General features: G+C 33.5%; 2 protein-coding genes and 1 pseudogene across 3 annotated transcripts; 2 read left to right on the top strand and 1 right to left on the bottom strand.

Annotated features, from left to right (window-relative positions):
- The first annotated feature begins 1109 nt into the window (after positions 1-1109).
- LOC18025306 lies at positions 1110-6292 on the top strand (annotated as a pseudogene).
- Positions 6293-7948: 1656 nt separating this feature from the next.
- Positions 7949-12733, top strand: LOC18025305. Its single transcript, XM_024159130.1, has 23 exons — positions 7949-8028; positions 8122-8320; positions 8431-8754; positions 8831-8932; positions 9025-9084; positions 9157-9386; positions 9450-9570; positions 9640-9820; positions 9913-9941; positions 10027-10178; positions 10271-10373; positions 10469-10564; positions 10653-10708; positions 10796-10919; positions 11011-11073; positions 11155-11214; positions 11308-11469; positions 11548-11621; positions 11701-11794; positions 11870-12006; positions 12073-12153; positions 12242-12347; positions 12438-12733. The coding sequence occupies exons 2-23, from the start codon at positions 8141-8143 to the stop codon at positions 12510-12512; spliced, it is 2610 nt and encodes an 869-aa protein (XP_024014898.1). The 5' UTR covers positions 7949-8028; positions 8122-8140; the 3' UTR covers positions 12513-12733.
- Positions 12734-20458: 7725 nt separating this feature from the next.
- Positions 20459-23164, bottom strand: LOC18025304 (uricase). Of its 2 annotated transcripts, none has more exons than XM_024159133.1 (9): positions 23057-23164; positions 22693-22917; positions 22297-22389; positions 22126-22201; positions 21939-22048; positions 21274-21365; positions 21021-21194; positions 20839-20932; positions 20459-20726 (listed from the first exon to the last, which is right to left on the bottom strand). In XM_024159133.1, exons 2-9 carry the CDS (start codon positions 22894-22896, stop codon positions 20643-20645), a joined length of 927 nt encoding a protein of 308 aa, XP_024014901.1. In that variant the 5' UTR covers positions 22897-22917; positions 23057-23164; the 3' UTR covers positions 20459-20642. The 2 variants fall into 2 exon arrangements, with proteins under 2 accessions (XP_024014901.1, XP_006406024.1); XM_006405961.2 differs by having other exon boundaries at positions 22693-22967; positions 23057-23162.
- Between the last annotated feature and the right edge of the window lie 1329 nt (positions 23165-24493).

Here is a 24493-nt window from a genome sequence, read left to right as displayed (position 1 = left end):
CATTTACTAGTCATGTGAGTCTGATAGCAATAGGGAAATTCGAATCCTGATCCAACCATTCGAAGCCTAGCCACCATATCTCTCTCTTTTTTTTTTTTTGCCAAAAGTTAGCCACCATATCTGACGTAACAAACACCATCATCAGCAAGAAAAATCCGCTTTTAATCTTATGAAATTCAAAGCCGGCTTTTAAATGATAGGTGCAACATCGACATATGACAAGGCAGGCGCCGATAAAAAAGGAATCTTGTTTAATAATCAAATAAACTTTTGAAGAAACCAAAAATTTATTACTAATAACTAAATAATATTTTCTCTCTTGAATTGTAAACTATTCTCGTTTAAACAATGAAAGGTCTACTTCATTGACGCTTGAAGCCTTCAATAATTGTAAACTAAATTCTTTGTGATCAGAAGAGTATCGTTGTCAAATGAGTATTTTTAAGAACTACATAAATTTTTTTTTATCTTCTTCTAATTTTGAAATTTAGTTTCTATTTTGAATAGTACTAAAAATGACACATCTACTAACATCGATCTATAATATAATACATGTGGATCGTTATATATTAAAACTTGTTGTTCATGGATATCGCGCGAAACTATTTTGTTCATGAATGATCACCATTCACCAGCTAGACATTACATGAAATCGACTTTTTAGTTTTCTCTCATAAATATATATCCATACAGAATTTAAAATTCTTATAAAAACCAATGGATTATGGCGATAATCAAGCTTACCCCGGACTATGTGGGCTTGCATCTTGTCATTAAACTAGAAGTGTAGAACGAGGATCACGTTATCTATCTGTAATTATTTTGTTTAAGACTTGGTTTATATAAGTCATAAATATAATATGTCTCATAAGACACGTTAGCTTCTGGCTTATTTCTATATAAGTAAGCATATGAATGAATGAATGTAGCTTCACAAATCCCCATCTTTAGATCAAATCCACTTTCTGCCAAAAACAAAGGTGTTTTTCTTTCTTAAAACAAAAGAGAGTATTTTTCTTGTCTACATGATTAATTGTTCGTTAATTTACTTGATAGTCGGTTTTGTCTGAAGAAATGTAAGTTGTGAATAGGGAAAAAAAGGAGTAAAAATGAAAGTGGCAGTGATCGGAGGTGGGATAAGTGGATTGGTAAGTGCTTTTGTTCTTGCAAGAGAAGATGGAGTTGAGGAGTTGGTTTTGTTCGAAAAGGAGGAGACTTTAGGAGGTCATGCTAAAACGGTGCGTTTTGATGGCGTTGACTTGGACCTGGACCTTGGATTCATTGCCTTCAACCGTGTACGTACTACGTACCCTTGCTCTTCCTTTCTCTATCAAATTGTAAAACTATTTGCGTTTACATTTGGATTTATCTTTATCTTTCCATGTCTATCTAATTTTTTTTTCTTTCAAATGACAACAATTTTCTTTATTGTTTGTAGTTGTAAACGCAAAGAACCAGTTTGCAAAAATATTTTATGAAGTTCTGAGCTCATGATCAGCTCTTTAACAGAAATATATTTATATTTTATGGAAAGCTGAATATATTTTATATTTAGAAACTGTGATTTTCTTATAAATGTTTTCTTCTTTTCATGTCATGTAAAAACACATAAATTGCAAAAAATAATTTCAAATACAAAGTCAAAACCTAAGTGTATGACGATCATTAATATGTTGTTAGATTACGTATCCGAGCATGATGGAGTTCTTCAAGAATCTTGGAGTAGATTTGGAGGTTTTAGACATGTCATTCTCTGTGAGCCTTGACAGTGGCAAAGGCTGCGAATGGGGAAGCCGCAACGGCCTTTCGAGCTTGTTCGCTCAGAAGAAAAACATTTTGAATCCATATTTTTGGAAGATGATCACAGAAAATATGAAGTTTAAGAAAGACGTAGAAAAGTATATCGAAGAACTGGAACATAACCCTGATATCGACCGGAAAGAAACCCTAGGAGAGTTTGTAAAGTCTCATAGATACTCTAATATGTTTCAAAAGGCTTACTTGGTGAGTTTTAGCATATATATTTATTTTGGGGCATTCTTGGAAGACAAGAAAGCTTAATATATGTTGTTGGGCACAGGTACCGGCATGTTGTTCGATATGGCCATGTTCACCAGACCGCGTCCTTAACTTTTCGGCTTACTCTGTTCTTTCATTTTGTCGCAACCACCAGTTACTTCAGGTTCATCTTTAAAAGAGTGTTTTCTTATTACTAAGCAAGGCCGTGCCTATGTTAAAAATTTAGAAACTTTGGCTTACTGGGCCCTAAAAAAAAGAAAATTATGCTTGAATTTTTGTGATTATTGTAATATTAGGTTAAAATAAACATAATGTTTTTAGAAGCTTTAAAACAAATTACAATATAAATTATTAGTAAAAACTAAGATATAGTAAAAATAAGATAACTAATTTATTGATCCTCTTCGCACATACGATATTCACCATCATTTTACCATTAATAACATTACACTTGCACTAATTTATTTTTTAGCCAAAAATTTACACTAAATTTATTTTAGAAATGATGATGATTATTATTTTAGTAAAAATAATTTTTCTGTATATCGATTCGGGTCTCAGTAACTCTGGGCACGGCTCTGTTCCTAAGTCTTAAACCAAAAAGAAGAGTGTTTTCTCAACTTAGTTTTAAATTTCTTTCTCAGCTCTTTGGGAGGCCACAGTGGCTGGCTGTTGCAGGACGTTCTCAGGCTTATGTGGCAAAGGTTCCAAATTAATACGATTAATTATACATAGTGTTGGTTTTGTTACTTATAGTACTTGCGAAACAGGTTACGGCAGAATTGAAGCAACAAGGATGCAAGATTAGAACAGGCTGCAATGTACAATCTGTTTCGACATCTGAGGATGGCTGCGTCAGAGTAACAACTGAAGATGGATCTCAAGAAGTATTTGATAAATGTATATTAGCTGTACATGCACCTGATGCTCTGAGATTGCTTGGAGAATAAGCTACATCCGATGAAACTAGGATTCTTGGTGCTTTCCAATACGCTTACAGGTAATACTCTGTTTAAGTTGAATTCAAGAGAATCATTAACATGTCAATTTCATCGATATGTAGCGATCTTTATCTCCACCGTGACACTGATCTGATGCCGCGGAATCTTGTTGCGTGGAGCGTTTGGAATTTCCTAACAAGTTCTGGAAATAAAGCGAGCCTGACATATTGGCTCAATATAATTCAGGTATATATTGACACATTTTGGATAACTTTCAACATGAAATAAATGAAGACTGAAGTGTCATTTCTGCTGCAGAATCTTGGAGAGGAACATGATCCATTCTTTCTCACCTTTAATCCTGAAGTTACCCCAAAGAAAACATTGTTCAAATGGACCACTGCTCATCCTTTGCCCTCTGTCTCTGCTTGGAAAGCTTCACAAGAGATGAACAAGATTCAAGGGAAACATGGTCTATGGTTCTGTGGTGCATATCAAGGTAAAGCCTATATTTTTATTACTACTCAAATTCATTAAATCCCATTCAATATTCATTTGGTCCGCTTTTACCTTTTTGTAGGCTATGGTTTACATGAAGATAAGCTAAAGGTAATAATCATTTCTATAAAATTATTTCAATTCGTTGTTCCTCTTAATGAATTTTCCATATAGTAATGACCATTTCTAAAATTAGGCCAATTCATTGTTCCTCCTAATGATTTTCTGTACATTGAAAGTATGGTTATCTTTATGTCAGGCTGGTATGGCGGCTGCACAAGGTCTGCTAGGAAAAGATATGGTGACACCTCTGAGCAACCCAAAACACATGGTCCCGTCTCTAACCGAAAAAGGGGCTCGGTTTTTCTTTACTAGATTCTTGAGACATTTCATATCGACCGGTTGTATAACGTGAGTCCTCCTCCTCTGTCTGATATGCCTAGCTCTATATTTCTGTAATGAGTTTTTTCCATTGTTACATATACTTATTAGCTAGATCCTAATAGAATACTTGAAGAAGGAGGATCGGTGTCTACTTTCGAGGGCAAGGATTCAAGATGTCACTTGAAATCTGTCTTAGAGATTCACAGTCCTCAGTTTTACTGGAAGGTGTGATCAGAGCTCTTTGAAATTGTGAAATTGTTTCTTCCGAAGCTCAAGAACTGGATTCTTGATTTCTTTTTTCTTTTTTTTTCCACAGGTTATGACACAAGCAGATTTAGGTCTTGCTGATGCTTATATCAATGGAGATTTTTCGTTTGTTGATAAGGAAACAGGACTTTTAAATTTGATCATGGTATGGCAAATAGACTTATTGAAGCATAGAGATTGAGTTTAAAGACTTGTGACATATTGTTGCTTGATCATTTAAAAACTTGCAGATTCTCATAGCTAACAAAGAAATGAACTCAAAAAACTCAAATGGTGCCAAGAAAAGGTATAAAAAGATTCAATTTTTTTATCTGAGCTATTAAGTAAGCTTACACTTATTTACACCATTACACAAAAATTGTGTTTGAAATCGCAGGGGATGGTGGACACCGATGTTTCTGACTGCTGGTATAGCATCTACAAAGCATTTTCTAAAGCATGTCTCTAGACAGAACACTTTAACTCAAGCTCGAAGGAACATTTCTCGTCACTATGACCTTGTAAGTTTTTCTTATGGCAACATTCATTCTGTCTCAAACGAACATCTCATACCTGAGTTTATGATTTTCTTTATCGTTGGGTAAATTTTCAGAGTAATGAACTTTTTGCTTTGTTCTTGGATGATACCATGACTTATTCCTCTGCAGTATATAAGGTGTACACTTTTTTCTTTGTTGCTTTTCTGTTACTGTGTCATGATTCTGAGTTCTGAGTTCAAGCTTTCGCCATTATAATGTAATAGTCGAACGATGAGGATCTGAGAACTGCACAAATGAGAAAGATATCTCTTCTGATTGATAAGGTAACATCTATAGAAGAGCATTTCTTGATTTCGAACAGGAACATGTCATTTTTTTCTGTTCTTTAATAGACAGAATGGGACATTCTCAGGCAAGAATAGAGAAGAACCATGAGGTTTTAGAAATTGGATGTGGGTGGGGAACTTTGGCCATAGAAGTTGTGAGAAGAACTGGATGCAAATACACTGGAATTACACTATCTATTGAACAGCTTAAATATGCAGAAGAAAAAGTGAAAGAAGCTGGACTTGAGGTTTGCATAATATCCATCTCTAGATGTTGTTTCATATTTTCAAAGGCTAAGACTAACAATATAACTTCTGAATCGCCAGGATCGGATAAAGTTTGAGCTATGCGACTATCGTCAACTATCTAATGCTCATAAATATGACCGGATTATATCTTGGTAATACAGTTTTTCCTCAGTTGAATACCTCTGCAACCTGTCTATTGTTTTATGACATAACATTTTGTATTTCCTTCAGCGAGATGTTAGAAGCTGTTGGCCACGAATTCATGGAAACGTTTTTCACTCACTGTGAAGCTGCACTTGCAGAAGACGGCATTTTTGTCCTGCAGGTAACATTTTCTTTTCTCCCTCACTTTATCCATGGAGCCAATCTCAAACCTCATGCTTTCACAACCATTGATCGTTTTTATAATGTTTTGACCATAAAAGTTCATATCGATACCTGAAGAGCGTTATGATGAGTATAGACTAAGTTCAGATTTCATAAAAGAATACATATTCCCTGGTGGATGTCTTCCTTCTTTAGCAAGAGTTACTTCAGCTATGGCCTCTTCTTCTAGGCTATGGTAAGTCTTTTATTTATCAGGTTTTACCTTCAAATCTATGCTTTCTCTTCTTTCGAGCCATAACACTAAATGAATACAGCATCGAAAACGTTGAGAACATCGGAATCCATTACTATCAGACTTTGAGGAGCTGGAGGAAAACCTTCTTGGAGAGAGAGAAGTAAGCAAAACATTAAAAAAAATTCTTCTGATTTCAGTTCTAGAATTATTAAATATGCTTGCTCATATGTCCAATTATTAATTACACAGACAAATCATGGATCTTGGATTTGACGATAAATTCATAAGGACATGGGAATATTATTTCGACTATTGTGCAGCTGGTTTCAAGACTCTTACCCTTGGAAACTACCAGGTAAACAGCTGACTATATATTAACGATAAACAAAGCCATGCTTCTTTCCTCAATGTCACTCAACAAACACTTGATTTTAATAGCTTGATCAAGTGCTTCTGCAACATTATTGCAGGTAGTGTTCTCACGTCCGGGAAATGTAGCTGCACTCGGGGATCCATTTCATAGCTTCCCTTCTGCTCAGAGATAAAACAAGAGAAGAATCACTTCCAAACTCTTAAGTACTATTCTCATATCTTGTGTGTTGTTTTCCAGAAAAGATTCATAGTTTGCTTGTGGAAGTATATATATGTAAGCTTCTAAAAAGATCATGATTGATTCTCTTATGGAGCAAAGATTCACTTCGCTACGACCATATAAAAGAATTCCAAGCTAATTCTATATTAAAACTCAGGATCTTCGAGGTTGGCCCAACACATATGTCTTGGATATAAGATACATATGCCAACACATATGTCATAAACAATGGAGAAAGTGCTAGTAATAGCGTTTTGAACAAATGCTAAAAGTCTACAAAAAATTCAGATAATTGACAAATTTTGCAAAACACTATTTTTTAAAGTCAAAAGATAGGTACAACATCAACACTGACGTATATGACAAGGTATGCGACATTGATAATAGGACTTGTTTAATAATGAAATAAAATTTTGAAGAAACAAATAATAATAATAATAATAATTAAATAACCCTTATAATCATATGGCCCGGATGCAATATTATTCGGTGATGTTCTCTCCGCGGGGAAGTAAGTTGTATACTAGTATGCCTAATCGGATTATGTCTTATGTTGAGGCAGATATGAATGCTTTGTATTAATCGTTGGGAGAAATAAAAGTTGATGTCTGAGCCCAAAAAAAAAAAAACCCTTTATATCTTGAATCGTAAACTAATTGCGTTTAAACGATGAAAGGATCGTTGTCGATAAAATGAATATTTCTAAGAACTACAAGATCTTTTTTTTATATTTCAATATATTTTAAAATGTAGTTTCAACTTTTGAATAGTACTAAAAATGACTTATCTCCTAACGTCGATCTATATCACAAGTGGATAGTTATTAATTAAAAATTGTTGTTCACATATATAGCGTGAAACAATTTGTTTCTCCTTTGAAATTGATCACCATCTAAACATTACATGAAATCTATTTTCACTTTTTTTTTCTTATATCAAATCTATATATTTATTTGTTTGTGTAGTGATTTGCTTATATATCGCGCTCACAACGAGTTTCACCCATTTCGCTTACGTGTCAGTGTAAAAAAAGTTTCGGCCGCAAAAAAACCGTTTAACCGATTTTTGACAATTACATGTCATTTTTTTATTGATTCTTATCTGATAATGTATCAAAAAAAAAACTTAAAACAAACCGGTCTAAATTATTATGGTTAAGTGTTTTTTTTGGCAATTATATTTTTCAAAAGTACACATAATAGTAATATTCTCTACTTCTATGTGTAAGCTATGTTGTAATAGAGGCAAACTCGAAAAATTTGGATGTGTATGGTAAACAAAGTGGGAATTATTAATACTCGAAAATATTTTTTTTATCTTTGAAAAAAAAAAACAAAGTGCTAGTTTTCTTAATACTTTTTTTCAAAATGTCAAAATCCTAAAAATATTCCTAAATCCTAATAAAAATAAAAATAAGTGACAAAGGATGCAAACGTCTTGTCATATTTGTCAGTGGATTATGGCGAAGATCAAGTTTATCCCGAATTATGGGGCCTTGCTTCTTGACATTAAACTAGAAGGAAGATCACGTTATCTATCTGTAATTATTTTGTTACAAAAATTGTTTATATAAGTCATATATAATATGTCTACGTGAGACACGCCTTTAGCTTCTAGCCTTCAAGCTTATTTCTATATAAGTAAGCATACGACTGAAACATCGACAAATCCCCATCTTTAAATCAAATCCACCTTGTGCCAAAAAAGAAAGGTATGTTTTTTTTTTGTCTGCATGATTTTATCCTTCGTTGATCATTGGATAGTCGGTTTTGTCCAAGAATTTTAGAAAATGAGTTTCGGATAGGAAACAAAAAGGAGTAAAGATGAGAGTTGCGGTGATCGGAAGTGGTATAAGTGGATTAGGAAGTGCCTACGTTCTTGCCAAAGAAGATGGAATTGAGGAGTTGGTGTTATTCGAAAAGGAGAACTCTCTAGGAGGTCATGCCAAAACGATGCGTTTTGATGGCGTTGACTTGGACCTCGGATTCACAGTCTTCAATCCTGTACGTACCCTTGCTCTTCTTTCCTCTCTCGAACTTGTAACATTTGCATTTATATTTACGTTTATATTTCTAAGTTTTTCAAATGAAGTCAAGTCACAATATGTGGTTAGGTTACGTCTCCGAACATGATGGAGTTCTTCAAGAATCTTGGAGTAGACTTGGAGGTTTCAGAAATGTCACTATCAGTGAGCCTTGACAATGGCACAGGCTGCGAATGGGGAAGCCGCAACGGCCTTTCGAGCTTGTTTGCTCAGAAAAAGAACGTTTTGAATCCATATTTCTGGAAAATGCTAATAGAAAACAATAAATTTAAGGAAGACGTAGAAAAATATATTGAAGAGCTGGAGCGGAAACCTGATATTGACCGAAACGAAACCCTAGGAGAGTTTCTAAAGTCTCATGGATACTCTGACATGTTTCAAAAGGCTTACTTGGTGAGTTTTGGCATATATATTTCTTTTGGGGTATTCTTGGAAGACAAGAAAGCTTAATTTATGTTGTTGGGCACAGGTACCGGCATGTTGTTCGATATGGCCATGTTCACCAGACCGCGTCCTTAACTTTTCGGCTTACTCTGTTCTTTCATTTTGTCGCAACTACCAGTTACTTCAGGTTCATCTTTAAATGTGTTTTGTTATTTCTAAGTCTTTAACCAAAAAGAAGAGTGTTTTCTTAACTTACCTTTTTTGTTTTTCTTTTCTCAGCTCTATGGGAGGCCACAGTGGCTGAATGTTGCAGGACATTCTAAGACTTATGTGTCAAAGGTTCCAAATTAATACTTCAGGTTCATCTTTAAAAGTGATTTGGTTTTGTTACTTATATAACTTGCGCACCAGGTTAGGGTTGAATTGGAGCAACGAGGATGCAAGATTAGAACAAGCTGCATTGTAAAATCTGTTTCGACATCTGAGGATGGTTATGTCACAGTAACAACTGAAGATGGATCTCAAGAAGTATTTGATAGATGTATATTAGCTGTGCACGCACCAGATGCTCTGAGATTGCTTGGAGAACAAGCCACAACTGATGAAACTAGGGTTCTTGGTGCTTTCCAATACAATTACAGGTAAAAATCTGTTAAAATTGAATTCAAGAGATTCATTAACATGTCAATGTCATGAATATGTAGCGATCTTTATCTCCACCGAGACACTGATCTGATGCCGCGGAATCTTGTTGCGTGGAGCGCTTGGAATTTCCTAAGTTCTCAAAATAAAGCGAATCTGACGTATTGGCTCAATTTAATGCAGGTATGTTAAGATATTTTGAATATATTGAAACATGAAATAAATGAGACTGAAGTGTCTTTTCTTTTGCAGAATCTTGGAGATGAGCATGATCCATTTTTTCTCACATTTAATCCTGAAGTTACCCCAAAGAACACTTTGCTCAAATGGACCACTGGTCATCCTATGCCCTCTGTTTCTGCCTGGAAAGCTTCACAAGAGATGATCAAGATTCAAGGGAAACGTAGTGTATGGTTCTGTGGTTCATATCAAGGTAAAACCTAGATTTTGTATTGTTATTTACTCAAATTCGTACGTTTAACGTACCCCATTGAATATTCATTTGGTTCGTTTACCTTTTTGTAGGTTATGGTTTTCATGAAGACGGGCTCAAGGTAGTGATCAATTATATAATTATCCTGTTTCATTGTTCCACTTGATAAATCATTGAACATTGAAAGTATGGTGATTTTATGTCAGGCTGGTATAGCGGCTGCACACAGTTTGCTAGGAAAAGATATGGTGACACCTCTGAGAAACCCAAAACACATGGTCCTGTCTCTAACCGAGAAAGGGGCTCGGTTTTTCTTTACTAGATTCTTGAGACATTTCATATCCACCGGTTGTTTACAGTGAGCCTCCTCCTCTATTGAAATGCCTACCTCCATAATATGTCAGTAGTTTCTTCCGTTGTTACATTTACTTATTACCTAGATCCTAACAGGATAATTGAAGAAGGAGGATTGGTGTACACTTTTGAGGGCAAGGATTCAAGATGTCACTTAAAATCTGTCTTAGAGATTCACAGTCCTGAGTTTTACTGGAAGGTTAGGGTTGAAACTGTGAAATAAGTAAAAATTGTTTCTTTTAAATAAATAAAAGCTCAAGAACTGGATTCTTGATTTATTTATTTTCCGTACAGGTTATGACACAAGCAGATTTAGGTCTTGCTGATGCTTATATCAATGGAGATTTTTCGTTTGTTGATAAGGAAACAGGACTTTTGAATTTGATCATGGTACGGTAAATACACTTATTGAAGCATAGAGATCGAGTTTAAAAACTTGTGACATCTTTCTGCTTGATCATAAAAATAAAACTTGCAGATTCTCATAGCTAACAAAGAACTGAACTCAAAAAACTCAACTTTTGCTAAGAAAAGGTATAGAAAGATTCAATTTTTTTAGCTGAGCTATTAAGTAAGCATTCATTTTCTCAAACCATTACTCATTCGTCTTATATATCACAGGGGGTGGTGGCCACCGATGTTTCTAATAGCTGGTATAGCATCTACAAAGCATTTTCTAAAGCATGTTTCAAAACAGAACACTTTAACTCAAGCTCGAAGGAACATTTCTCGTCACTATGACCTTGTAAGTTTTCCTATGCCAACATTCATTCTGTCTCAAATGAACATCTCCAGTCTGAGTTTATGCTTTGCTTAATCGTTGGCTAATTTTGCAGAGTAATGAGCTTTTTGCTTTGTTCTTGGATGATACCATGAGTTATTCCTCTGCAGTATATAAGGTGACATTTTTTTTCTTTGTTTTTTCTCTGTTACTATGTCATGATTCTGACTTTAAACTTTCGCCCATTATCATGTCATAGTCAGACGATGAGGATCTGAGAACTGCACAATTGAGAAAAATATCTCTTCTGATTGATAAGGTAACATCTATACAAGAGTATTTCTTGATTTAGAACAAGAACATGCCCTTTGTTTTTCTCTGTTCTTTAATAGCCAGAGCGGGACATTTTCAGGCAAGAATAGAGAAGAACCATGAGGTTTTAGAAATTGGATTCGGATGGGGAACTTTTGCCATAGAAGTTGTGAGAAAAACTGGATGCAAATACACTGGCATCACACTATCTGTTGAACAACTTAAATATGCAAAAGAAAAAGTGAAAGAAGCTGGACTTGAGGTTTGCACTAATCAATATCTGGATCTTGGTTTCTGATTTCAAAGGCTATGTCTAACAATACAACTTCTGAATCGCTAGGACCGGATTAAGTTTGAGCTCTGCGACTATCGCCAACTATCTAATGCTCACAAATATGACCGGATTATATCTTGGTAATACTTTTTCTTCTTATGTTAAATAACTCTGCATTTTTGTCTAATGTCTTATGACATCAGATTTTCGATGTTTCAGTGAGATGATGGAACATATTGGCCATGAATTCATGGAAACATTTTTCAGCCATTGTGAAGCTGCGCTTGCAGAAGATGGCATAATTGTCCATCAGGTAACGCTTTCTTCTTTCTCCAGTCTCATGTTTGCACAACCATTGATCATTTTTAATGTTTAACAATAACAACAGTTCATAGCGATACCCGAGGAGCGTTACAATGAGTACAGACTAAATTCAGATTTCGTAAGAGAATACATATTTCCTGGTGGATGCCTTCCTTCTTTAGCAAGAGTTACTTCAGCTATGGCCTCTTCTTCTAGGCTATGGTAAGTCTTTTAATTATCAGGTTTTAGCTTTTTCTTCCTTGGACTCATAACACTAAACGAATGCAGCGTCGAAAACGTTGAGAACATCGGAAACCATTACTATAAGACTTTGAGGAGCTGGAGGAAAAACTTCTTGGAGAATGAGAAGTAGGCTAATTATATTTACAATAAAAAAAAAATCCTTCTGTTCTAGGAATGTTATGCTTGCTCATATGTCCAATTATTATCTGCGCAGACAAATCATGGATCTTGGATTCGATGATAAATTCATAAGGACATGGGAATATTATTTCGACTATAGTGCAGCTGCTCTCAAGACTCTTACCATTGCTGATTACCAAGTAGCACAGATGACTATTAACCAGAAAACACTTTATTTGATTACCATGTAATATTAGATGAACTGATCATGTGCTTCTGCAACATTACAGGTAGTGTTCTCACGTCCGGGAAATGTAGCTGCACTCGGGGATCCATTTCGTAGCTTCCCTTCTGCTCAGAGATAAACAAGAGTAGATGAATCATTTCCAAACATTTAAGTACTATTCTCATTTCTTGTGTGTTGTTTTCCAGAAAAGATTCATAGTTTGCGTGTGGAAGTTATATATGTAAACTTTATAAGGATATGGTCTCATGATTGATTCTGTTATGGAGCAATGATTCACTTCGCTACGACCAGTATTAGAATATCACTTATTGTAATAAAAATTAAACATACTTATTAATGAAAGGGAGAATGCAAATTAATCCTAACTTACCAAACTAGCATGTCAATTGTCCTGTGAAGAATTATCGTAAAACCATTTGCATCTTGATTTTCTACAACTACTTTATTCTGACATGATGTTGCATATCGCTAAACAACCCTTTGCTTCCTTTCATCTTGATTCATAAAATACTTTATGATGCAACTTTTTCTTTCTCTAGTAACCTTTAAATCTTTATGGGGAGCTTTTCTATTGTTCTCTTCACCAAGCTATTTGTACCCATCAAAAATATGCAATAACAGTGGTATTTAAATACTAGTATAACTAATTATTTTATTTTTATGTCATTTTAAAAGATATTAAATCAAAAAAATTAAGTGACGATTTGTATTCCTAAAGAATTGTTTTCCATGTTATAAAAATATCAAAAATATCTCTACATTTTCGAATATTGTTTTTTAACACTTCCAACTTAATTGCAATGGCATTTCTAAAAACAAAATTTGTTAAGATTTCTTGACTTCTAACTTTAAAACAACTGACAATAAATGAATTAGTCTAAATTTTTTATATACCTAGAATTTTAACATGTTTCTTCGAGATAATGATTTTTATCAGTTTATTTCGAACCGAATTATATTTTAGAACCAGTAATAAAACTTTTTTGGATCATTGTAGTTGGTTCAACAAACAAAGTTTTGATATAATGTTAAACTTTCTGGAATTTCAATTTGGTACGCGAATTGTCGTAAACAAAAAAAATCATGTAGACTTCTTTTGCAGTCTGCGAGAAGAAAAAATTAGTTTTGCATTTGACCAAAAAAATTGTCGATCTTTGACTTTTATAGCAGACTTCTAAAGAAGTCTGCTATTTCGTAGTTTGACTCGAAAGGTTATTTTTGCAATTGACCAAGATTTTGACCACTTTTGACTTTTATAGTAGACTTCAAAAGAAGTCTGCTACCAAAAAAAAAAAAAATAGCAGACTTCTTTAGAAGTCTGCTATTAAATTAATTAAGATTCGGTCAAATGCAAATCTGACCTACAAGCAGACTTCTGTCTTCTTTAGAAGTCTGCTTCGAAAGTCAATATTTTGGTCAATTGCAAAAATAACCTCGAGTATACTTGTTTTGTAGAGTAGACTTCATAAGCAGACTTCTCTACTATAGCAGACTTCTTTACTCATTAGCAGAAGTCTGCTCTAAAAGTCAAACTTTTGGTCAATTGCAAAAATAACCTTTTTTCTCGCAGCCTGCAAAAAGAAGTCTGCTACAAAAAGTCAAATATTTGGTCAAATACAAAAATAACCTTTTTTCTAGAAGACTTCAACGTGAAATTTTCCCAGCGGACTTCGAACGGATGTCTGCATTTTAAAAAAAAATTAAAATGCAATTTTATAAAATATTTGTAATATTTTTTTTAATTTTTTAAATTTGTAAATGCATTTTAGGTATGATTCTTTCACTTGTATGAGTTTGGTGTGTTTATGTGTTATAATTATAAAGTTATGAATTTTCTTGATTTAAAAGGTAATTAGCACATCTAAGCAGACTTCTAAAAGAAGTCTGTAGATGAAGTCTGCTGTTACGTATTAGCATATCATAGCAGACTGCATAAGAAGTCTGCCTAATTATTTTTTTTTTAAATTCATTTTTGAAATATTTGTTACTTGTAAAAATGATTTTCTTGTCTTGACATGTTTATTTGTTTTTTATGTTGCATCTATATGAATTTGACGTTATTATGTGTTATAGTTACAAAGTAATGAATTTTCTTGTTTGATTTAGCTATTTTCGCAGACTTTTAAAGAAGTTTAGAAGTCTACTTCCTTTCAATTATTTTTATTTGTTATTGTTCTTGCATTTGTATAAGATTGAAAAATCAGTTATTCTTGCATTTACCTGTCATGGTTTGTCCTCAACTTTAACTATTGGCCACTTTTGTTAACGGTCTTGATAGTATATAAATTACTTTATTAACGCATACAACGTTAACAAACTCTTGTGGTCTGGTGGAAACAGATCCTCTTGTTGCCCAAAGTACGTGGGTTCGAACCATTATGCTTCCAATTTTGGTTATTTTTTTATGATTTTATATATATAAAGGTTATATATTAGTAAAGTTGAATATAGGACCTATATGTCAACGTGGTGTAGTGGTTAGGGAGTCATATTTATTGCTTCCAACCCGAGGTTCGAGACTTTTAAAAAGCATTTGTCTTGTTTTTTACTTAAATGAGAAGGATAAAATCGTCATTTTTCCATGAGTCATCTTCTTCCCCTAAAAACCCTAGTGGCCACCATTGTCCCTTTTTTTTTTCTTCTGACATTTTCGTATATCTACCTTTTTTTCATCAGTTACACACATATCTTGATCAAAATAGCTTAAATCTTTCATTAGTTTACCGATTTATAACCAAAAAATTAAGTTTTAGATAATTTTTTCATTTTAGCCGATTTTTTAACCGATTATAGCCAAATCGGGGCGGTCCACCATCTATTAGCGCCTACTCGGTGCCTAGGCGGCCGAAGAAACCGATTTTTAGAACACTGGTTTATATTATTATTAGTAATAAAGATAAACGTCGTAAAACATAAGCATCTCTGATGATGAGAGCATAAAGACCAGCGAATCTAAAAAGTCACCGGCTCCTAAAATTATCTTCCAAGTTATATGTGTTTTTAATACTTGCTAGTTAACTTTTAGCACGAGCCATAGCCTGAGACAGCACAAACAAGCCCTTGCCATTGGACGACGTCGTTTTCCAGAACGAGACTCCTCTTCTTCTCCATTATGAATTTCTCTACCTTCAAACGAAACTCCTCACTGCTCAGTCTCTCTATCGCCGATTCCGTCCTCCGAAATTCCGTCACCGGCCGAATATTTTCTTTCTTCGTCTCCGATTTCGTGATAAACGCCGGAATGATCTGCTTGTTCGAATCATCCTTCTCATCAGAGGCGGTTACGATTACGGCGGAGGAGAAGGAGGTGTGTTGTTCTGGTTGATCGGTACTAACAATAAGATGAAATAACAAAGAAAACGACCAAAATAGCATTAGAAGAAGATGAAATCAACAAAAATTTGTAAAATAATTAAATGGGACAGATTCTTACGTGGTCGTCTGAAGTTTGGTCCTTGTTGTAGATGATTGCAGATCCGAACTCAAGTGAACGAAGAACATAGCAAAAATGGAGAACAGAAAGAAAGAGGTTACAGCAACAGAGAAAATGCAGCGCCGTTTTTGGAGAGAGGGATCAAAGTGGAGAGTTTCTGAATTAGGGTAAAATCTCATTTATATAATAGGGCAAAAATATCCGGTCATATCTGGTTAGGTTAATTATTTCTGGTTTAAATCAATATTTTATTTTAATTTCGTTTACGGTTTGAGCAGACTTATAAAGAAGTCTACAACCCTAGTTTAAAATTATTCATTTTTGATATTTATCTTAGATGGTTTAAAATGATTTATTTTATTAAATTATAATTTATATAGATCATACTTTTTGACATTTGATTTATAGAAACAATTTTCAATTTAAATTATTTTTATATAATTTTAAATTTTAAATATAAAATTTAATAATATAGCAGACTTCTTATAATTTTGCTCTGCAGACTGATAAAGAAGTCTGCAGCCCTAGTTTAAAACTTTTCACTTTTTATGTTTATCTTAGATGGTTAAAAATGATTCATATTTATTAAATTATAATTTTAATAGATCATACTTGTTGACATTTGATTTATGGAAACAAACTTCAGTTTACATTATTTTTATATAATTTTTAAATTTAAAAATAATATTTAATATTATAGTAGACTTCTTTATCAGTCTGCTGAGCAGACTTCATTAGTATTTGCAGACTTCGAAGGGTTATAATCGTAATTGAGACATCCGTTTTATTGTTTATTAATAATGGTAATTTCTCTACCCCTCTGACCTATTTTTGCAATAGGTTGAATTTGGGGTATACTTTTGCATTTGGAATCAAATTGTGACATATTTTTAGCAATTCCCCCTAAAAACATAAACTCTAACCCATCCTATATGATCGAATAATATTAATATGTACTAATGTCTGATATTGATATTATTTAGTTGTGTAGATATAAGTTTAAAATAGTAAGATATGTTTATCTTTAATGATTATTTTTTTAATTTTCATTAATATAACTCATGAAAGATTTTTTTCTAAAAATTATTTTGATTTAATAGTATAGATGATTACCACTTTACCAGCTACTCAGCTAGACTTTACATGAAATCGACCTTTAAAAATTTTGTTCTCTATAATACATATATTTATATATATATATATATATACCAAATTGATAATTCTTATTATTAAAACCAATGAATTATGGCGAGGATCAAGCTTATCTCGGATTATGTGTCCTTGCTTCATATTTTGACATCTAGAAACATTTTTAGTTTCTGTTTCCAAACATTTTTAAAGTTTTTTTTTTAAATATTTATATATATAAATTTAATTTCGAAAATTATATATTAATTTAGATAACTAAAAATTTCCTAAAATATATGTTATATCTATAGTCTATAGATATTAATTTAAATAGACTTTCTTAAATATATGTTAGATTTAGTTTAACATTTGAAATTGAAATAAGATTTTCAGAATAACGCATATGATTAACAAATATCTTATTATTTTTTTTAATCATATTCTATCAAATTAAAATTTCACATATTTTAGTGTTTGTTTCCAAACACTTCCAAATTTTTTTTTAAAAATATTTATATATATATATATATATTTAATTCCGAAAATTAGATATTAATTTAGATAACTAAAAATTTCCTTAAATATAGGTTATATCTATAGTCTATAGATATTAATTTAAATAGATTTTTTTAAATACAAGTTAGATTTAATTTAACATTTAAAATTTAAATAAGATTTTCAGAATAACACATATGATTAATAAATATTTTATTATATTTTTTAATTATATTCTATCAGATTAAAATTTTACATATTGAAAATAGATAAATATTAATATTATATAATAATTTGATGAGACAAGTTAAATTTTTTTTTTATAATTATGGTCTTATACGAATTAGGTTATCAAAGCATAAAAGATATTAAGAAAAAATTATTTCAAAATTAGTAAACATTTATATTATAAAGTAATATAAATGGATGTGTTATTTATTTTAAAATTAGTAAATATTTCTATTATAAAATAATATAAATGGGCGGGTTATTTATTTCAAAATTAGTAAATATTTATATTATAATCGAGAGAGAAAGGAAAAGCAACCGTGTCTTTAATCCTCTACGCATCCTTGCTCTTTCTTTCTCTCTCGAATTTGTAAACTACTAGAAGTTGAGCTATATATATATATATATATATATATATATATAAAATACTCCTATTTAACACATAAAGAAAATTGTTCATATATTATAAGGAGTATTGTGTTCTTATTATTTTAGAAACCTTTTCTTTTTTTTCATGTTTTTTTTTTCTTTAGTTTATATTTATAATTTAAAAAATTATTTTTTTTCCATTGTAATAAAATTTTACGGTCATAACTGGTAAAATCCTCTGATAATATATACTCTACTTTACAAAAAGTTAATTATTCATGATTAAAATTAAATGTTAGTTAGGGTTGAAACAGATCCGGATATCAATAAATTTTGGGATATCTGGATCCATATCCAGATCTGCTAAATCCGAGTTGTGGCTTCGAGATAAATGAACAAATTTTTTTAATGATAATATTTGAATAATTTTCTTTATGTGTTAACTGTAAACGCAAACACGCTTACAGAAGTTATAAATCTATTAAAAGCTGAAAATATTTTATATATAGAAACTGTATTTTTTTTTGACTTTCTTTCTTTTCATCTCATGTAAACACATAAGTAAGAACATAAAATTTAAGTGGATGGCGATCACTTAATATGTAATTAGGTTACGTACCCGAACCTAATGGAGTTCTTCAAGAATCTTGGAGTAGAGATGGAGGATACAGACATTTCTTTCTCAGTGAGCCTTAACAATGGCAAAGACGGCGGATGGGGAAGCCGCAACGATCCATCTTTCTGGAAGATGATCACAAAAAATATGAAGTTTAAGAAAGACATAGAAAACTATATTGAAAAGCCGGAGCTTAACCCTGAAATCGACCGAAACGAAACCCTAGGAGAGTTTCTCAACTCTCATGGATACTCTGAATTGTTTCAAAAGGCTTATATATATTTCTTTTGGAGTTTTCTTGGAAGACAAGAAAGCTTAATATATGTTATTGGGACAGGTACCGGCATGTGGATCCCCATCAGACAGCGTCCTTAACTTCTCGGCTTACTCTGTTCTTTCGTTTTGTCGCAACCACCAGTTGCTTCAGGTTCATACATATATATAGAATCTGATAAAGAGTGTTTTCTTATTTCTAAGTCTTTAACCAAAAAGAAGAGTGTTTACTTAACTTAGTTTTTGAAATTCTTTCTCCGCTCTTTGGGAGCCCACAGTGGCTGACTGTTGCAGGACGTTCTCAGGATTATGTGGCAAAGGTTCCAAATCAATATAGTGGAGCGCTTGGAATTTCCCAACAAGTTCTGAAAACAAAGCGAGCCTGACATATTGGCTCAACAAAATTCAGGTATATTGATACATTTTGGATATAACTTTAACATGAAACAAATGAGAGTGAAGTGTCTTAACTTTCTGTTGCAGAATTTTGGAGAGGAACATGATCCATTCTTTCTCACCTTTAATACTGAAGTTACCCCAAAGAAGACATTATTCAAATGGAGAACTGCTCATTGGCTGTTCTGTGCTTCTGCTCTGAAAGCTTCACAGGAGATGAACAAGATTCAAGGGAAACACGGTCTATGGTTCTGTGGTGCATATCAAGGTAAAGCCTAGATTTGCTATTGTCACTCATATTCGTTTAATCTCATTCAATACTCATTTGGTCCGTTTACCTTTTTGTAGGAAATGGTTTTACATGAAGACGGGCTAAAGGTATTGATCATTTCTATAATTAGTCTGATTCATTGTTCCTCTTGATGAGTTTTTTCGAACAATATTGAAAGTATGGTGGGTTTATGTCAGGCTGGTATGGCCGCTGCACAAGGCCTGCTTGGTAAAGATATGGTGACACCTCTGAGCAACCCAATACACATTGGCAGTGAAGAACCAATCGGCCACGTAAGCCAACTCACAAGTATCTCGATCGTTTGAAGAAGTCTTATCAATTTCCTCTGTTTTCGTTTTGATAATAAGAGAACTATCCTTGTTTATAGACTGCGTTCTCCACTTTCCCATTTCTGGCATTGTAAGAGTCAATGACTCCACTTCTCTGTTTATTTGCTTCGTGTGCTTTTGCTGTTTATATCAATGTAAAATAAAACAATAAGTATAGGTAGTCTTAACTACCAACAAATATCTTTTCTATGTTATAAATCTCTTTGCTTTGGAGAGGTACCAAAGCTAACATTTGTTATCAGAGCAGTTCTTTTGTTCTTGTTGAACAAGAGTAGATGAATCATTTCCAGTACTACTCTCATTTCTTGTGTTGTTGGCCAGAAAATATTCATAGTTTGCGTGAATACATGTAAGCTTTCAAAATGATTGATTCTACGTTCTGTACCATTCAACAATGTGTCTGATCCCATACTCTAGCTGTTGTGGAGCATGATTCACTTCCGCTAAATGGATTGAGAACTGTGTTAAAACTCAGGATCTTCGTTGTGGGGTTACATCTCAGATATAACATACAATTGCAAAGACATACATAACAGAAATTTTCTGTGTTTGAAGATACACTATAGTTGCAACACATAGCACCTCATGAAGAGTGGCACTCTTTATTTTATAAGCAAGGGCAAAAGCCAAAAGTTACAGAACCTGTGAATTACAGTAGTCTTTAAACTATCCCTGCATTGTCCAAAACCTTACATTTTCGAGGTCATGCGGCTTACGGTTGCTTCTATAGATCCATGAGGTTCATCGGTTGGCAGATACACATCATCCTTAAACTGCAAAAGCAATTTATCAGAAACCATTCGTACATGAGTTTATTATTTTATACAGTCATTTTTATTTCATGGTATCAACATAAAAAAGCAACAACACATGAAGATTTTTTACCTTAACCATCAAAGGATTTTCTTTGGTTGAAAGATTTACAGGTAGAAAGTGAATATTTGGCATCTTAAGGTGAATCGATGATATATCAGCAAACCTGATCAATGTTAATAAGAACCTGATCATGGTAAGAATCATATAATCACACAAACAGTGAGGAGAATGCAAGACAAATATGATGATACCTTCTCATTACAGCGCTTCCCATAAGATAGAGAGTGCGTTGGACAGAAGGGCTATACACTCCTGTTTCTGGTGGACCAAAGAAAGTCTCCATCAGAACTTTCTTTACGTCCATGAACTTCTCGCTGAAGTAGAGTCCTTTTTTTGGGACACTTGCAACTGAGTCATACGAGTACCTGTCACCATGAACGTCTCTTTCAGTCTCAAGAATCAATCACAAATAGGAAATACGTAGCATCATTAACTAACTCATACCTCCAAGATGCATTCACTTCTGTGGCCAGCATTCTCTCTCGAGTATCAGGCAGAATGGTGTATTTGTCTCTCACGAACCTCTCAAATCCTGACTGTTAATTTGCATAAAAGTGGGTTCGTAAACAATCAATTATCAGGTCTTGACTTTTGCGATCATTATGGTCAATATCCTAGGAATCAGAGCAAGTATCTTTCAAAATAGATTGACAATAATAACATCAAATCTCGATTCTTGCACTCATTTTTCATATCATTCTTCTTTGTCTTTCCTCTCCATCGAGCTCCTAAGTTAGAGTAGACTGTTCTCTCTAAAATATACAGACAAACCATGACAGGTATAATACTCTACATTCTATTTCCTTTTTCCATAGAGTAGACACGCAACAAATATATGTATAGGTTTAAAAAAAGATATGGCTAACAGGCTAAGAGGTTAAAGAGAAGCACATCAATAAAGAAGAAACTCTAAAGGAGTTGTTTTGCAAACCACTAAATCTCTGAGACACATATGAATCTTAGCTACAAGAGAGATAAAACTGGTGAAACGACAGTGGAACACATTTGACTCGCCAGTATCGAAAAATATAACAGTGATAATACAGAAAAATTCAACATCTTTTTAACAACTACTACATATATGTGCAGAAAACTAGAATGTAGTGTACCTGGGTTGTCTTGAGCAAAGCTAGTCCTGAAACACCAGAACATAAGTTTAGTGCACCAGACTTTTGTACTGTTGCCTCCGTAGTATGGTTCTCTGACCCAAGCTTAAAACCTTCAAATCAAAAGACAAAAATTTTATTGAGAAAACATATCAAACTATATCAAAATCGGTTCCAGAAGAAGACCCACCATGTAAATGTGGTTTTCCATCGATGCATACGCGCTCCCATGGTTTCTCTATGATATTCACAATAGCAGTGTAAACCTAGTAAAACAAAAGAAAACGAAGAAAGACATTTTTAAAGAGTAAATAAGCAAAGTGACCAGTAAAAGTATATGTGATAGTGCATATACATATACCTGTGGATAGAAAGAACAAAAGTGATTCCCAATAAGTATGGCAAATTCTTCCACAGAGAGTCGATCTCCACATTCTTTCGCCTTCACATAAACCTTCAATCCAACACAACATTTGTTCCAATCAAGCCCCAAAAAAAGCTGACTCTCATAAGAAGTAAAGTTGGTGAAACAAGAACATGTTCTCCAGCCTTAGTAGCTAATAAGTTGTTCATTATTACAAATGAACCTACGATCTACAATCCAAAACTAAGCCGACCTAAGAAACGACAAGGTGATGTAATACAACATCAAAGACAGATTTTAGACGACATTTCATTTGGTTTGACTAAAATTGGACTGATTTGGACGAAATCGGGAAAAAGGGTAAGCACAAGATTAGTATTTGATGAAACTTACAGTGTTTTTCATGGTATCGGTGGCGACGATGTCGGAGTTATCGTCACGGTGATAAGAGGAGAGGCAGTGAGAGAGAAGACTGATGCTAACGTTCCATTCGACAAAGTGATGAGATCCGTCGTCGTTTTGACGCCAGACTCTTGCAACTCTGACTCTCGCCTTCCCGTGCCTTTGCTCCAATCTCAACCCATCTGCTTCTGCCATGCTCGATTGTCGCAGAAGAATCTGAGTATATGCCAAAATCGGAAGAACTGAGTATATCCAGAGATGTGTATCTGCGTCAATAAAGAAAATCAAGTTGGGGAAAAACTGGTGAGAAACGATTGAAATCAGTGGGCAATTTCTTGGATTCGGATTTAAGAACCTGAAGAAGTCGATGATGAGGAGATGCACCGAGATTACTTCGATGACAAACGGGACACGAAATCCAGCTTTCAAAGTATAAAGCTTGTACAAGATTCTAAAATGCCCAAAAAGGAAAACAATAAATAAAATTAAATTGTCTAAATAAAAGATTCTACAATAAATAATGTTTTTCCGGACGACCAAAAAATAACAATTCTTTTATTAATTACAAATATACAAAACTTTTTCGAACAAAAAAATCATTTTCACCTATCATATTGTGCATAAAACTGAAAAATAACAAAGTGTGAGATTTATTTTGATCTAATTGAAAAATAGAATATTCGGAGTTTCCAAATCGGGTACTTTTTTATTCCACTAATAAACCAATCAATAATCGTATGATAATGTAGATCCATTAATTTTTTGATAAGTGAACTGCTTAACGATTCACTTGTTCGGAGGACTCATCAGAATTTGACTCAAAATACCACATTATCTTCAAAATATAAAGAAATAAGAATAATTTTAACTTTGGTATTAAATTTAAACCCTGCGTATCATACCAATACTAATCTGGTTAATACTAAATTTTGATCCTTATGAAAGTAAAAACAAAACTTTGAGAAATTACAAAAGAAATATGGATTCATTAAATTTGGAAATATTATATAGAGTAGTATATCCTTATATAAAGAATACTAAGGTTACCCTAAAACAGGAAAAGACAATTTAGCTATACGCTACAACACACTCTTGCAGGATATCAAATCGGTTTTACAGCTGGATTGTGTGAACTGTCTTTACCGTACCATTGACTCCTTTTTGATGAGGATAAGTTCTGTATGACTGATAATCTTTGTTACCATTATAGAGGAGAAGAGCTTGAATTGTTGTGGGCTCGTTCCCATCACGTCGGCCCATTTCGTTTGTGACTTTGATATGGGCTTCTTTCATGTGTGAGAGTCCAGTCTTCAAATCCTCTGATGAAGTCAGAATTATATTTGATCTATTGATACACCCCTCAAACTTGGGGTTGTTAGAATATCAACACCGAGTTTGTACCTCAAGTCAAAGAAGGAGGCTTGTGGAAGAGACTTAGTAAAGATGTCAGCCAGTTGCACCTTACTTGGAACATGTTTGACAACCAAAGCTCCATGAGCAACTCTTTCTCTAACATAGTGAAGTCCACATCAAAATGTTTTGACTGAGAGTGAAGGGCAGGATTTGTAGTGAGATAAACCGCTGACAGATTGTCACAATACAGCTCTGGTGTTTCAGGTTGTGGGAGACCGATTGCTTCCAACAGTTGACTGATCCATTTTAACTCTGTAGCAGCAAGAAAGAGTGTTCTATATTCAGCCTCTGTCGATGACCTGGAGATACTGGCATGTCTCTTTACAGACCAAGAGATAATGTTAGAACCAAGAAACGTACACAAACCACGAGTTGACCT

Source organism: Eutrema salsugineum, unplaced genomic scaffold (genome assembly GCF_000478725.1).
Source record: "Eutrema salsugineum unplaced genomic scaffold, Eutsalg1_0 scaffold_13, whole genome shotgun sequence".
Classification (NCBI taxonomy): domain Eukaryota; kingdom Viridiplantae; phylum Streptophyta; class Magnoliopsida; order Brassicales; family Brassicaceae; genus Eutrema; species Eutrema salsugineum.
This window is presented reverse-complemented; position numbering and strand designations above follow the sequence as displayed.

Bases quoted from the DNA above. Each gene is read 5' to 3' on its own strand.
- LOC18025304 (XM_024159133.1), bottom strand. From the start codon at position 22,896: ATGGCAGAAGCAGATGGGTTGAGATTGGAGCAAAGGCACGGGAAGGCG. The intron at 22,390-22,692 runs GTAAGTTTCATC...GTTGGATTGAAG, and splicing joins CCGATACCATGAAAAACACT to GTTTATGTGAAGGCGAAAGA. The intron at 21,195-21,273 runs GTATGAGTTAGT...TCATGGTGACAG, and splicing joins GAAGTGAATGCATCTTGGAG to GTACTCGTATGACTCAGTTG.
- LOC18025305 (XM_024159130.1), top strand. From the start codon at position 8,141: ATGAGAGTTGCGGTGATCGGAAGTGGTATAAGTGGATTAGGAAGTGCC. The intron at 8,321-8,430 runs GTACGTACCCTT...ATATGTGGTTAG, and splicing joins GATTCACAGTCTTCAATCCT to GTTACGTCTCCGAACATGAT. The intron at 9,821-9,912 runs GTAAAACCTAGA...ACCTTTTTGTAG, and splicing joins GTTCTGTGGTTCATATCAAG to GTTATGGTTTTCATGAAGAC.